The sequence below is a fragment of the Mustela nigripes genome, chromosome 3 (assembly GCF_022355385.1).
Source record: "Mustela nigripes isolate SB6536 chromosome 3, MUSNIG.SB6536, whole genome shotgun sequence".
In the NCBI taxonomy this organism is placed as follows: Eukaryota; Metazoa; Chordata; class Mammalia; order Carnivora; family Mustelidae; genus Mustela; species Mustela nigripes.
In genome coordinates, this window is record NC_081559.1 from 56,885,607 (window position 1) to 56,899,243 (window position 13,637).

General features: G+C 36.7%; 1 protein-coding gene across 1 annotated transcript; it reads left to right on the forward strand.

Moving 5' to 3' along the window:
• The first annotated feature begins 2,745 nt into the window (after positions 1-2,745).
• Positions 2,746-3,182, forward strand: LOC132012969 (guanine nucleotide-binding protein G(I)/G(S)/G(O) subunit gamma-5-like). Its single transcript, XM_059392751.1, has one exon. The coding sequence runs from the start codon at positions 2,829-2,831 to the stop codon at positions 3,033-3,035; it is 207 nt and encodes a 68-aa protein (XP_059248734.1). The 5' UTR covers positions 2,746-2,828; the 3' UTR covers positions 3,036-3,182.
• Positions 3,183-13,637: the final 10,455 nt, after the last annotated feature.

The following is a 13,637-nucleotide window of genomic DNA, read 5'->3' on the forward strand; positions in this document are numbered from 1 at the left end:
CGGTTGGTGGCACCTGCCAGTCACCCTTCAACAGCAATGAAAAGATTCATCTATTGTAACACGGAGCATTGGCTCCCACTGCCTGCAAATGACTCTCCAACAGCCCCCCTGGAAGCTGGTTCTGGAGTTGGTCCACAGGGAATAATTATAAGATTCCTAAACTCCCATGCCACTTTCAGCTGGAAATAAAGGTCATCTCATTTACAGTTCAGCTAGAAATCTCTGTCCTGAGTTAAGAAAGAAGGGACAGAAATAGAGAAGGCTTTGTGCTTCAACTCACAGATGTTTAAAAGGGAACAGTGATAGAAATCATTCTACTTCTTCTTCATTGTTTAATAAATAAATATAGAAATCAAATGCTAGGTGTTTAAATGTACAAAAAAAATCCTCCGAGTGTGTTTAGAGTAGATCACATAGGTTCTACACTATAAAGTCATAATAAACTGTGCACGTTTAAATGAAACTTTAAAAAATAATACTTTCTATTCATATCTTCATTAGTCTAGTGGTACTATGAGACAAAATGGGACACAACACTACTGAATTAGAGATTTTAAAAGCCTTGTTTCATTTCAAAATGAAAGATTGTTTGCAACAACATGGACATGGATGGAGCTAGAAAGTAAAATGGCAAGTCAGTCAGAGAAAAGCAAAGTAATTTTATTCATATGTGAAACTGAAGAAACAAAACAAGCAAAGGAAAAGAGAGAGAGGGAGTGAGGGAGAGAAGCTAAGAAACACTCTTGTTTTTTATTTTATTTTACTTTATTTTATTTATTTATTTGACAGACAGAGATCACAAGTAGGCCAAGAAGCAGGCAGAGAGAGAGGAAGGGAAGCAGGCTCCCTACTGAGCAGAGAGCCCGATGCGGGACTCGATCCCAGGACCCTGGGATCATGACCTGAGCCGAAGGCAGAGGCTTAACCCACTGAGCCACCCAGGTGCCCCAAGAAACACTCTTAATTATAGAGAACAAACTGATGGGTTACCAGAGGGGAGGTGTTGGGGGGGAATGGGTGACACAGGTGATAGGGATTAAGGAGGACACTTGTGATGAGCACCAGGTGATGTATGGAATTGTTGAATCACTAATTTGTACACTTAAAACGAATATAGCACTGTTATGTTAGCTATGCTATAATTAAAATAGAAAAAAAAATGAAAGATTACTTTTTTAGTCTTTAAAAAGAAAGTATTAGGTTGAACATAAGAGACTGATCTTGGGAGTATTTCTTTCTTCCTTTTTTTTTTTTTTTAAATTTTATTTATTCATTTGACAGAGACAGCGAGACAGTGAGCACGCAAACAGGGGGAGAAGCAGGCTCCCTGATGAGTAAGGAGCCTGATGAGCGACTTGATCCAAGAATCCTGGGATCATGGCCTAAGCCGAAGGCAGACGCTTAACTGACTGAGCCAGCCAGGCGTCCTGGGAGTATTACTAATTAAAAAAAAAAAAAAAAAAAAAAAAGCCATTCTCTCTCAAAACTAATGAGAATTTCAAAGATTACTTCTTGTTCAAAGACCCTTTTACATATTTTGGGCCTATCAGAAATATTTTAAATGATTGTAAATGGTTGTCTATTTGTATCACATTGTGTATCACACTGTATGTGTATGACATTGTTCTAAGCCATTAAACTGGAAAACGTGACCCCTGTCCTCACAGGACTCACAATTTAGATATCACAGACAACCCAACCTCAGTGGTGAAGGACGAAGGGGACCTGGTCAGGAAGATGAGGTCCTGGCCTTACCAACAGTTTATTTGAACCTTGTTGAAATTCACTAAATGTTTAGTATTTTGGTTTCTTTCTCCTTCAGTGGTAAGGTTATAATACCTGCCCTCCTTATCTCGTGCATTCCTATATGGAGAGCACACATACCAGCTGTAAACATTCCTAAAAATTCGAATGCATTCTTGTTATCTATATTAGGCACAAAAAGACTGCAAAGAGGTGTCCATTTCCTTTTAAATAGCTTTAAGAAACATCAGTGAAATGTGTACCATCCTGAAAATCTCCTTTCAGCCCCAAATTGCAGAACAGTGTTTTTAGCTACATCTTTGGCTGTGGCTTCAGAGGAAGATGTACATTATACCTCTTCCATCCAGAAGCGAAATGTTGATACTTTGAAGAATTTTACCTTCCAGGCTTATTGAGAAATACCTGACAAACACCACTGTGTAAGTTTAGGATGTACAGCATGATGGTTTGATTTACATTTATTGGGAAATGATGACCACAATAGGTTTGGTTAACATCCATCATCTCATGTAGATACAATAAAAAGAAAAAAATATTCTACTTGTTATGAGAACTCCTAGGGTCTACTCCATTAATAACTGTTCCATGTGTCATACATAATGTTAGCTGTAGTCCTCATGTTGTACATTACATCCCCAGACTTATTTATCTTACAGCTGGAAGTTTGTGCCTCCAATTATCCCTCCCTCCACGACTGGTAACTGCAAATCTGATCTCCTTTTCTGTGAGTTTGGTGTGGGTTGTTTTATATTGAGGAACTTTTTTACAGAAATGTGGGAAGAAGCAAACTATAGGAGGAAGGGGAAGATTAAGTCCTGAAATATGTAAAAAAAAAAAAAAAAAGGCTTAGGACTTTTTGGGGTAAGTGACAAAACATCAGGGGTAACCTACTTTATTGAATCTTTAGAATTTAGAGAATAAAATTTTTTAGAGATATTATGATATCTGAATAACATTTAAAATTTGCAGACGACCTGCAGTGCTGCCCCACCGTCTGGCCCCGCGGACCCACGAACGGACAGATCCACGCACGCACGAAAATCTGCCCCGCTCCTGAGAGCGCCATGTCTGGTTTCTCCAGCGTTGCCGCTATGAAGAAAGTGGTTCAACAGCTCCGGCTGGAAGCCGGGCTCAACCGCGTGAAGGTTTCCCAGGCAGCTGCAGATCTGAAACAATTCTGTCTGCAGAATGCCCAACACGACCCCCTGCTAACTGGTGTGTCTTCAAGTATGAACCCATTCAGACCCCAGAAAGTCTGTTCCTTTTTGTAGTAAAATGAGTCTTTGGGATGGTTTTCTAGACCATTTTTCATGAACCAGTGACTATTCAAAGGAGAACTAAATTTGAAGCCTGTATAAAAAGCTTATCCCTGTAACACGTGCCATACTATATAAACTTTTACTTTTGTCAGTCCTTAACATCTACCTCTCTGAATTCTCATAAATTTCTATTTCATAAGGGTAATTGTTTTATATACACTGGCAGCAGCATACAATAAAATACTTAGTATAAAAAAAATTTGCAGATGATACAGAAAAAAAATGTGGACAGTTGAGTTAATACGCTGAAGGAGGAAGGTATTTGTTTTAATTCTAGGTTCCTTTATGAAAAAATGAAAACTTGAATGCGGAAACTTCATTCCCATAAGAGTTGAGATATTTTGTGCCATTCCCTCTTATCTGGCTACCCAACTGTTGGTCTCTGAGTTTCTGCTGCCATGATGAACTCTGTCCACAAGTATTTCACATGTGAACATCTCAAGAGAGGGTTGGTTGGGTTCTTCAGTCTATTCAGTATTCAGTGCCCCTCTAGGTCTCAAAACAGGTCACTTCTGAGGTCACTGGCCAACCAAGTGCTGTTCCAATTAGTTGTGGATTTGCTTATGGGGTCAAATGATGCCAAACACCCTAAGGATTCCAAAGCACACAGTTTATGTGGGGAGGGCAGGAAACACTAACCGGGTCTGTTAATTTTCCACCATCTTGCCCAGGGGGAGATGAAGCATGAGAGACTGTGGACTCTGAGAAAGAAACTGAGGGTTTTGAAAGGGAGAGGGGTGGAGGGATGGGTGAGCCCGCTGGTGGATATTAAGGAGGGCAGGTATAGTATGGAGCACTGGCTGTGGTGCATAAACAATGAATCTTGGAACACTGAAAACAAACAAACAAACAAACAAACAAACAAGCAAACACTAATTGGGGAGTAGAAAAGTAAAACAGGGAAGGAAAGGTAGCCAATTAAGGGGCATTATCAGGTACTGTGGGTGACCAGGACTTTAATCCCACAGGGAAATCCAGTTATAAAACACCCCTCCTAGGGCCATCACAATGGAGTGTGAGGGAGAGGGGTATTTATATACCAACTCCCCTTAGTCAGTGGTTGAGAGCTGTTGGGACGGAAGTGGAGGGAGAATGTTCATTCTTCCATACACCAGTGCTGGCACCCTTGGGCCAAGAGATGGTGTTGAACCAGCAATTAAATGTGTCAGTCAGTGAAGTGGTTAGGCCTGAGGGATCTCGGTGGGACGTTCACTGCACTCACTGCACTCAGTATCTGTCTGCAAGAAGTCGAGAAATCGAGAAATCGCTCTTCGCCACTTTCTACCAGAAAGGCTTTTCATGTACAGGCTTCAAAGCTTGGCCAATACCATTTTTATTAAGGCAGTAATTCAATTTAAATTTTAAGTCCAAATTCATATAGGTATTATTAGAGTTTTGTGTTTGAATTTTTGGACAACCTTTATTTTAAAATTTGAGTTTAAGTGCCTAAAATTCTTCTTTACGTTGTATTTAGATTTTTGTACATTTGCTGATAAATAGTAAGCTTCTCTGTGGGAATGCTGGACACTAATCAGTAGCTCAGTTTTGGCAGCATTGAAATTTTTGTCAACTAGTTGAATTGAGCAATTGTTCGACTACTTTATTTTTATAAAATGTTAATGAATGTGGAAGTCTTAGTATCAACCATAGGACTTTCATATGATTATAAAATCGAGACAGAGATGCAAACCACAAAGCATGCCAAAAAATAGAAATCTTCAGTCATATTTGAATTTAAATTTTATTTTCCATTTTAAGAATAAAGTTAAGAACAAAGCACAAGATTATGAGTCAAGTGTAAGGTGAGGTTAGAATTTTTATATTTTTGATTTTTAAGGACCAGCATCCTTTAAAAAAATGGAAGTTTATTGCTTAACTTCCGCTCTTCAACTTTGGTGAGCATTGTTTCAGAAATGTACAGGATCAGAAACGCGAGACTGCAAAGTAAAACTGCTTTAGGAAAAAATAGAAAGGATTAAAAATGTCATCTTCATAATGGAAAACGGAGCCCGGGTAGAGAGAGAGTGCCTGACCAAGAGACCATGCATTTGGAACCATCCCTTGGAATCTTGAGTTCGGTCAGTCCCACAAGTATTATAAGGTCAGATACGCACAGCGGCCATCCCATATGCCACAGGGCATGAGGTGGGAGTGGTACATCTGGAGTTGAAGCAAGCTGTGTGAGCAGAAGGCCCAGACCCCCATTGCCTGGGCAAGCACCTTACCTGATACCCATGATATATTGGAGCTCATTTTACACAGCTGATGGAAAAAGACATAACCTAAACTTGACTTATGGGTGGATCTGGCTGATTTGTGGATGCAAATCAAGAACTTAGGAGAAAAGTCAAAAGACTGCTGTGCAAAAAACCCTCTAAGCCAGCTGCTTGTAGGTGATGCAGGATATGCTACAAGCAGTGGATCCCATAGACTTAGAAGACTCTGGCAATTTCTCGGCTGTGAAGTGGATCCAGGTCTTTGCGGTATCCTATGCTCATGGGCCAAACACTGTTAGCCCTCAGATAGTGGTATGGCTGGGGTCCTGTAGGCGGGAAAGGCAGACCTATACCTGGAGGGTGTGTCTACTCCTGGTTGGACAAATCTCAGACCCTTCTAGAATGGAAGGGTCATGTAGTCCCGAAGTGAGGTTGCTGATGCCAGCTGTCCATGCCATTTTGTCTGCTTGCTTGGTTGGTGTTTCTTTTACGTGCCTGCTCTCTGGTGGATGCTGACATATGATACACAGATCTTCATACTCAGTACCCACTCCCTTACGTGTATCCACATGCCTCTACCTTAGACCTCATTGTGCTTCATCTGCCAATTTTTTGTTTTCCAGATCTCAGAACATTTGACCAGTTGTTGGCTTCTGGTCAAAAAACTAGGCTATTTGCTAATGTTTCTGAATCACATGTAGTCTGACCTTGGGCCACTCCTTCCACCGAAGTGGATAGAACCAGGTGCTAGGAGCATTGATATAGGCTTTCATTCCTATGTTTTCATTTCTCTTCAGTAAATATCTAGAAGTGCTGGGTCATATGGTAAGTGTGTGTTTAACTCTATAGGAGAAGGACAAAGTGTTTGTCAAGTACAGAATCCCAGCAAAGTATAGGGATTGCATGCTAACGAACACTTAGTTTTTTCTGTCTTTAATTTTAGCTATTTTAATCTTAATGTGTTGTCACATTTCATTGTGATTCTAATTTGCATTTCCTTTAGATTACTTCTTAAGTTGTTATTAAGCAATAGATTTCTTCATATATTTGAGATTCGAGAAATATTTTTTTCGCCTGTCTGGGGCTAGACTTTTTCTTTCTTAAAGGTACCTTTTGAAGAGTGAAAGTTTTCATTTTGATGAGGTTCAGTTAATCAAATCCTCCTTTTTATGGTTTATGATTTTTGTCTCCTAGCCAAGAAATCTTTGCCTATTTCAAGGTTGCAAACATTTTCTCTTGTATTTATCTTAAGTTTCATAATTTTAGTTTTCACATAGGTCTATGATCCATTTAGAGATTTTTTTTTTGCATGTGTGTACAGAGTGAAGGAAATATCAAGACTGATTTTTCTTTATATGAATATTCCAGTTCCATTTGTTGAAAAGACTGCTTTTCACATTGAGTTACCTTGACACTTCTGTCAAAAATCAATTTGCCATATATATGTGGGTCTAATTCTAGACTCTCTACTCTGTTCCTTTTATTTATATGTTTCTTCTTATGCCAGTATCACACTGTCTTTTGACTTGTTGTAAGTCTTAATTACTTTAGCTTTATAATGTCTTGAGATCAGATATAGAAGTTCTTCAACTCCATTCTTCTTTTTCAAAATTGTTTTGTGTATTTTAGGTCTTTGCTAAAAGCCTCCTGGTATTTTGATTGGGATTGCACTGAATCTGTAAATCAGCTTGAGTAGAAATGACATCCTAACTATATTGAGTCTTTCAATCCAAAAGCATGTATATTTCTCCATTTATTTAGATACTGGATTTATTATTATTTTTTTCATTTATCAGTGCAAAGACATTACACATGCTTTTTAAAAATGCATCTTTAAGTGTTTCATGCTTTTGGATGCTAATGTGAATGGCATTTTATCTTCCAATTGTTTATTGATTATATATTGCAATGCACTTGATTTTTTATATATTTTCTTTGTATTTATCAACCTTGCTAAATTCACTTATAGGTTCTAGAAGGTCCTTTGCAGGATTTGGGGGATCATACTATTTTACTTCTTTTCCTTAAATCTTTACATTAGGTATGCATGCACTTATTTATTCATTTGTTTTTTGGCCTATGGCACTGGCTGGGATCTCCAGTTTTAGGTTGAAAAGAAGGTTTGAGCAGATGTCATTTTTTGTTGTTGTTGTTCCCAGTCATAAGGGGAACACAGTCAGTCTTTTATTATTAAACATAATGTTATTTGAGGTTCTTACAGATATCCCTTATCAGGCTGAGGAAGTTCCCTTTTATTTAAAAAATATTTATTGAGATATAATGCATATATCGTATCACAAAGTTGTACAACCATCGCTACAATTTAAGTATAGAATATTTTCATTACCCAGAAAAGAAACCTTGTACTTATTAGCAGTCTCTGCCCATTCTCCCACTCCCCACCCCTCCCAATGGCAAACACTAACCTACTTTCTATTTCTATAAATTTGCCTATGCTGGACATTTTACATAAAGAGAATCATACAATATATGTGGTCTTTTGTGACTGATTTCTTTCACTTGGCCTAATGTTTTCAAGGTACATCTAAATTGTAGCATGTAACAATACTTCAGTCTTCTTTATTGCTTAAAAATGTTGATGGTGATGATGATTATGATAATCTCCTATGGTACATTTTATTTATTCACTCATTGGTGGATTCTTTCCACTTTTTGGCTACTTGGAGCAATACTGTTATGAATATACTGTACAAAATTTTGTGTGAATATATGCTATTGTCCCTCTTGTGTATATACCTAGTAGTAGAATTGCTAGGTCATATGGTAAATTTATATTAAACATCTGAAGAACTGTGAGACTGTTCTGCAAAGAGGGTGAAACATTTTAAATTTTTACAAGCTGTGTTTGAGGATTCCAGTTTCTCCCTATCCTAGTCAACACTTCCACTCTCTGTCTTTTTGGTTATAGCCATTCAAGTGGATATGAAATGGCATCTCGTAGCTTTGATTTCCATTTCTCTGATGACATTCTCCATGTGGCATTCTAAAAACAAGTAGAACTGCAAAGAAAATTAAATTTACTCAGTAGTTTTTTGTTAATAGTAACATTATCATATTATAATTATTATTATTTTAAAGATTTTACTTATTTATTTGAGAGAAAGAGCATGAGAGGGAAGGGGTGAGAGAAGCAGACTCCCTGCTGAGCAGGGAGCCTGATGTGGGTCTCGATACCAGGACTCCAGGATCATGACCTGAGCCAAAGGCAGTTTCTTAACCAATCGAGCCACCCAGGTGCCCCAATAGTAACATTATTATTATTATAGTTTTGAAACTACGTATAGTGGGATAAATTAAAAAAGATAATTTGTTAATGTTATTAGGAACTCAGATTTTTATGTAAGCAACAAGAGATAAAAATAGAAAATTAAAGTAATTACGGATACACACCTCTGATACATAAATCTGAATTTAAAATATCAATATAAAACCCCTCATATTATATTAAACTTGGAATTGTTTAGAATCATTGACACTCTGGTAGCAACAGTTATAGTTAACATCCCGATCTTGGTTGGAGATGAAAGAAGTCCTCTTCTTGGAGAAATGCCTGAATCTCAGGCACACGACAGGGTAGGTACAAAGTGAGCCTGGTTTGTCTTTTCGTCATAAAAAGCAAGAAGGTGCTCAAAGACCAGTGGGCATGTGACAAAAATATATTAGAATCAGGTTGAAAGCTTCCATTGGCCAAATTTGGGACTTTTGAACATTAAGAAGAGTATCAAGTGTAACTGATTATAATTCATAAATCCATAGTGAGAGAGAGAAGGAAGAATGTATGCCTCCTCGGTCACATGGAAGGTGACTTTTACATCAAATCCTCACTCTGAACATCTGTAATTAAAAGGGAAGAATAGTCATTTGCCATGTCATTTTAGAAGATAAGCTCTTCTTTATAAAAGGATGTCAGCTAATACATGTACGAGAAATGAGAAAATTAGAAAATCGTCATTTTGCAATTCCCAATAAATAATTGATTTTTGCCAGGATGATCCGTAAAATGTAAAGGCTAATACCATTAGGTGAATGGTAGTTGTAGAGAAGGACTAACTCATGGTGCTTATTCCTTTATTGTTAATCGCTAAGGGAAAAATAAGACTGCTTTTATATAGATGAATCTGGTTGTCAGCTCTTAACTAAATCAAGTTCAAATAATGTCCTTTTCCAGTAAGAGGATCCTTTCCAGAATTGTGTGTTGCACCCAACTGTCATATCTTTTTAGACTCCCTCAATCTGGAACTTGTTCTCTGTCTATCCTTGAGTTCCATGCCATTGATGTTCTTGATTACAAGGTATCCTTTTTTAAGTTTTTTCGGGATAAGACTCAGGTTATGCATCTTTTGCCGAAGTCATACTGTGTTCTCCTCTCTTCATGTTATCTGGTGTTACACAAAGCCCATGTATACCATTGCTCATGATCTTAACTTTGAGTACTTAATTAAGAGGTGTCTGCTACATATCTCTACTATTAAGTTTCTTTTCTTTCCCTTTGTAATTAGTCTTTTCTGAACAGACACTTTTTTTAAAAAAAGATTTTCTTTATTTATTTGATAAGGAGAGAGAAAGCTCACAAGCAGGAGGAAAGGGCAGAGGGAGAGGGAGAAGCAGTCTCCCAGCTGAGTGTAGAGCCTGACGTGGGATACCTGAGTGGAAGGCAGCCACTTAACTGATGAACCTCCCAGACGCCCCCTGAGCAGACACTTTTGAGAGTACATAAATATTCCATTTCTTATTCTACTTTCACCCACTAGTTTTAGCACCCATTCATATTTCTTATGTGAATTAGTACTGATGATTGCCAAGTGATTTTCTAATTCCATCATTTCTTCTGCATTTATTTTCTGGCTTTCTGTGAGAAACAGAAAGCTCTTTCTCTCCTCCTTATTTATTTACTTACTTATGCCAGTGTGGATTCAGGGCTTCCTATTTTATTCAATTGCTTGTAATTCACCACTATATGTTAACGCTCTGGTTGTTCCATATTTGGATAATTAGAAGCTCCCTTAAAAGGTTTTCTGTCTTCTTACTCTTTGAGCATTCTTTTACTTTCTGGCATCTCGCACCTTGCCTGCCCACTCCTGAAATCAGCGATTTTCCCAAGAAGTCTTTTTTCCTTTCAGTGGAGAGTGCACTTCGGAAACTAAGATTTGGGTGAGAACTGCGCTCTTGGTGAGTGGGGTGTTACTGTCACCCAAACTCCTCACTCAGAGCAGCAGGAGACATACAGACAAGTCTTTGTACACCTCTATCTCACTGAGTTCACAGAGCTTCAATTCCAATTCTGTAAGGCAGGATATACTCTACTTCCTTTTTCCCCCCTCATATTTGTATTCCCTCTTCCATCAGTGAGAGCCCTGTCTCCCATTATTCTTAGAATATTTACTGATTTGTCTTGTCACCTGTATGTAGCTAATTTCCCGATCCTGCCAAGCTGTTTCTGCCACCCATTATGACACTGCCCTTGTGTGGGACACAGGTACTGGCTGGCACGGCGACGTCTTCCTTCCTAGTCCTACTATCTTCATATTATTACCAGCTGCCACTGGGCTTCCCTTGAGAGCTCACTCTAATACTTCTCACGCAAGCTGTCATTATCCATCTTGTTTCTTATGGTAATGGAAATAATTCTAATGATTCTTCCTTGTGTATGATGCCAGATTTGGGTCATGTATATATGTGTGTAATATATGTATATGTACTCATGTACAATACAAATATGTACATACATATGTATGAACTCATATATACATTTATGTGAATATATCTGTGATTTTTAAGTCAGGGAAGGACATTCAATTTTGCAAAATACAGTTTATCATTTATTGAAATGATTAAATAGGATTTCTCCTTTAACTTAGTGTGATAAGAGTAAGTTAGCAGGTATTCTAATTTTTTTTTTTGACTTTTAATTTTTTATTTCAGGTATTCTAATTTTGAACTATCTCTTGAACCCCCAAACTGAACCCTGTTTGATCATCAAGTATTAATCTGTTTATTTACTTATATTTTATGGCATTTCTGTATTGTTATTAATTATATATTGGTATGTAGTTGCCCCTCTTGTGCTTTATTGTCAGATTCAATGTCAGATTCATTTTTTTTCTGTCTCCAAGCTTAGGAAACACTTAGGATTGAAATACTGTGTTCCTAGATGTTTTGAATGAAGTCATTTGTGAGGCTGATAGAAGCCTAGTGCTTTTTTTTTTTTTTAAAGATTTTATTTATTTATTTGACAGAGAGAGATCACAAGTAGGCAGAGAGGTAGGCAGAGAGAGAGAGGACGAAGCAGGCTCCCCGCTGAGCAGAGAGCCCGATGCGGGACTCGATCCCAGGACCCTGAGATCATGACCCGAGCCGAAGGCAGCGGCCTAACCCACTGAGCCACCCAGGTGCCTAGTGCTTTTGTAAAGGGTTTATCTTTGATACCTTCTCAATTTCCTTACTGGCAATTGATTTGTTTGTGGTGAAATCTTTCCTAGGGTCAGTTTTGGCAATCTGTATTTCCTAAGAACCTGGTTTATTTTATCTAAATTTTCAAGTGTATTTCCATAATTTCATGCAAAGCGTTTTCTTATGATTATTTTGGTTTCCTTTTAACCCATCTAAATGCCAATTTTGTGTTATGATTCTCTTACACATCCTTCAAAAAATGAGAGAAGGTACCATTTTGTTCATTTGGTTGATTGGTTTCAAGTAATCAGTTATGTTTCTTTCACTTTTATTTTTTGTTTCAAAATCATTAATTTATCATTTTTTCTTTAATTTGTTTTTTTGCTTCCCTTTGATTTATTTTCTTATTCTTTTTTTTTACCTCTTGTTTTAAATATGAACTCATTTATTTTCTTTTTTCTTGTTTGTTAATTTGCATAAGACTCTGGATTGTTCTTCAAAGCATTCTTTTATCCATAACACATGGATTTTGATGTGTAGCATTGTCATTAATATTATTCTAAAAATAATCTTTCAATTTCAGTTTCTATTGCCTTTAAGTCAACTTTTTAAATAGTCTTAATTTTTAGGCAGTTGGGAATTTTTGTTTCCCATTAAAAAATCAATTCTACTTTGTATTAAAATTTGACAATAAGCTCTGTACTATTTTTGTTCATTGTATATATTGGGAATATTTTGTAGTCCTACATAAGCCAAAATTTTTGTGAATATTTTTTGGGTATTTAAAGATGGAGTATTATTTGTTTGCAGGGTGAAGGGTGTGATATATTTTAGAGAGATTAAAATTTTAGAGAGACTGAATGAATTGTAGAATTTGATCCTGTATCTTTACTTTTTTACTGTTTTTTGATCTGTCATGGGTCAAGAGACTATGTGAACTTTCCCCCTTACTTCTGTATTTTTCTGTATTTCTCTTTGTTTATTACACAGTACTTGCTTGGGAATTTTCATGCTAGGATTTTGGTATTAATGATCCATAACAGACCTTCATTATGATTGACTCATCATTACAAAGTGAAGTTAGTTGTCTTATTTCATACTTTTTGCTGTGAGTTCAATTTTGTTTGATATTAATAATGTAATCAATCTATTAGCCCTTTAAAATTAATTACGTCATATATATGCCCATTACTTAACCTTGCTTTGAATGTATCTCTTGCATGCAACAAATAGTTGAGTTTGATTTTCTAAACCTACCCGAAAATATTTTTCTTTTAATATGTGGCTTTATTCCATTTACATATATTGTTATGCAGACGTGGTTAGGTGTTAGTTCTCTTTCATCTTTTATGGTTTCTACTGTTAACTGCTTTATTTTTATTTTGCTAAATTATTTAAACTTTTAAAATCAAATGTGTATGTGTGTTTTCCTTCTGCTAGTTCAGAAGATTTATAATGTGTTTTTAAGCCCTTTGGTGATTACCTAAGCTTGTATTTTTAAATTTTTTTACTTTTGACACTACTTATTGCTTCCTTATTATAAATAAAAAAATAAATAAAAACCTAATTAGTGTCTATTTCCATACACCTGTTTGCCAAGTCCCAATTTTAATTAACTACAATTCCTTCAATTCTTCTTTATAACTATAATTTACATGATTTATAAATTAGTGTCTTTTTGAACATCAGATTTATGGAAGTATAATTTACTCTTTTGGATATATAGCAAAATTCACCCTTGTAAAGTGTATAGTTCTTTGAGTTTTGACACATATATACAGCAGTATAAACGTCACCATCATTAACATACGGTAGAATATTCCTTTCATACCATAAAGCCTCCCTGTAGGCCTTTGTAATCAACCTCTTACCCCACTCCTGACCTCTGGCAACCACTGATTTTGATTTCTACAGTTTTGCTCTTCAG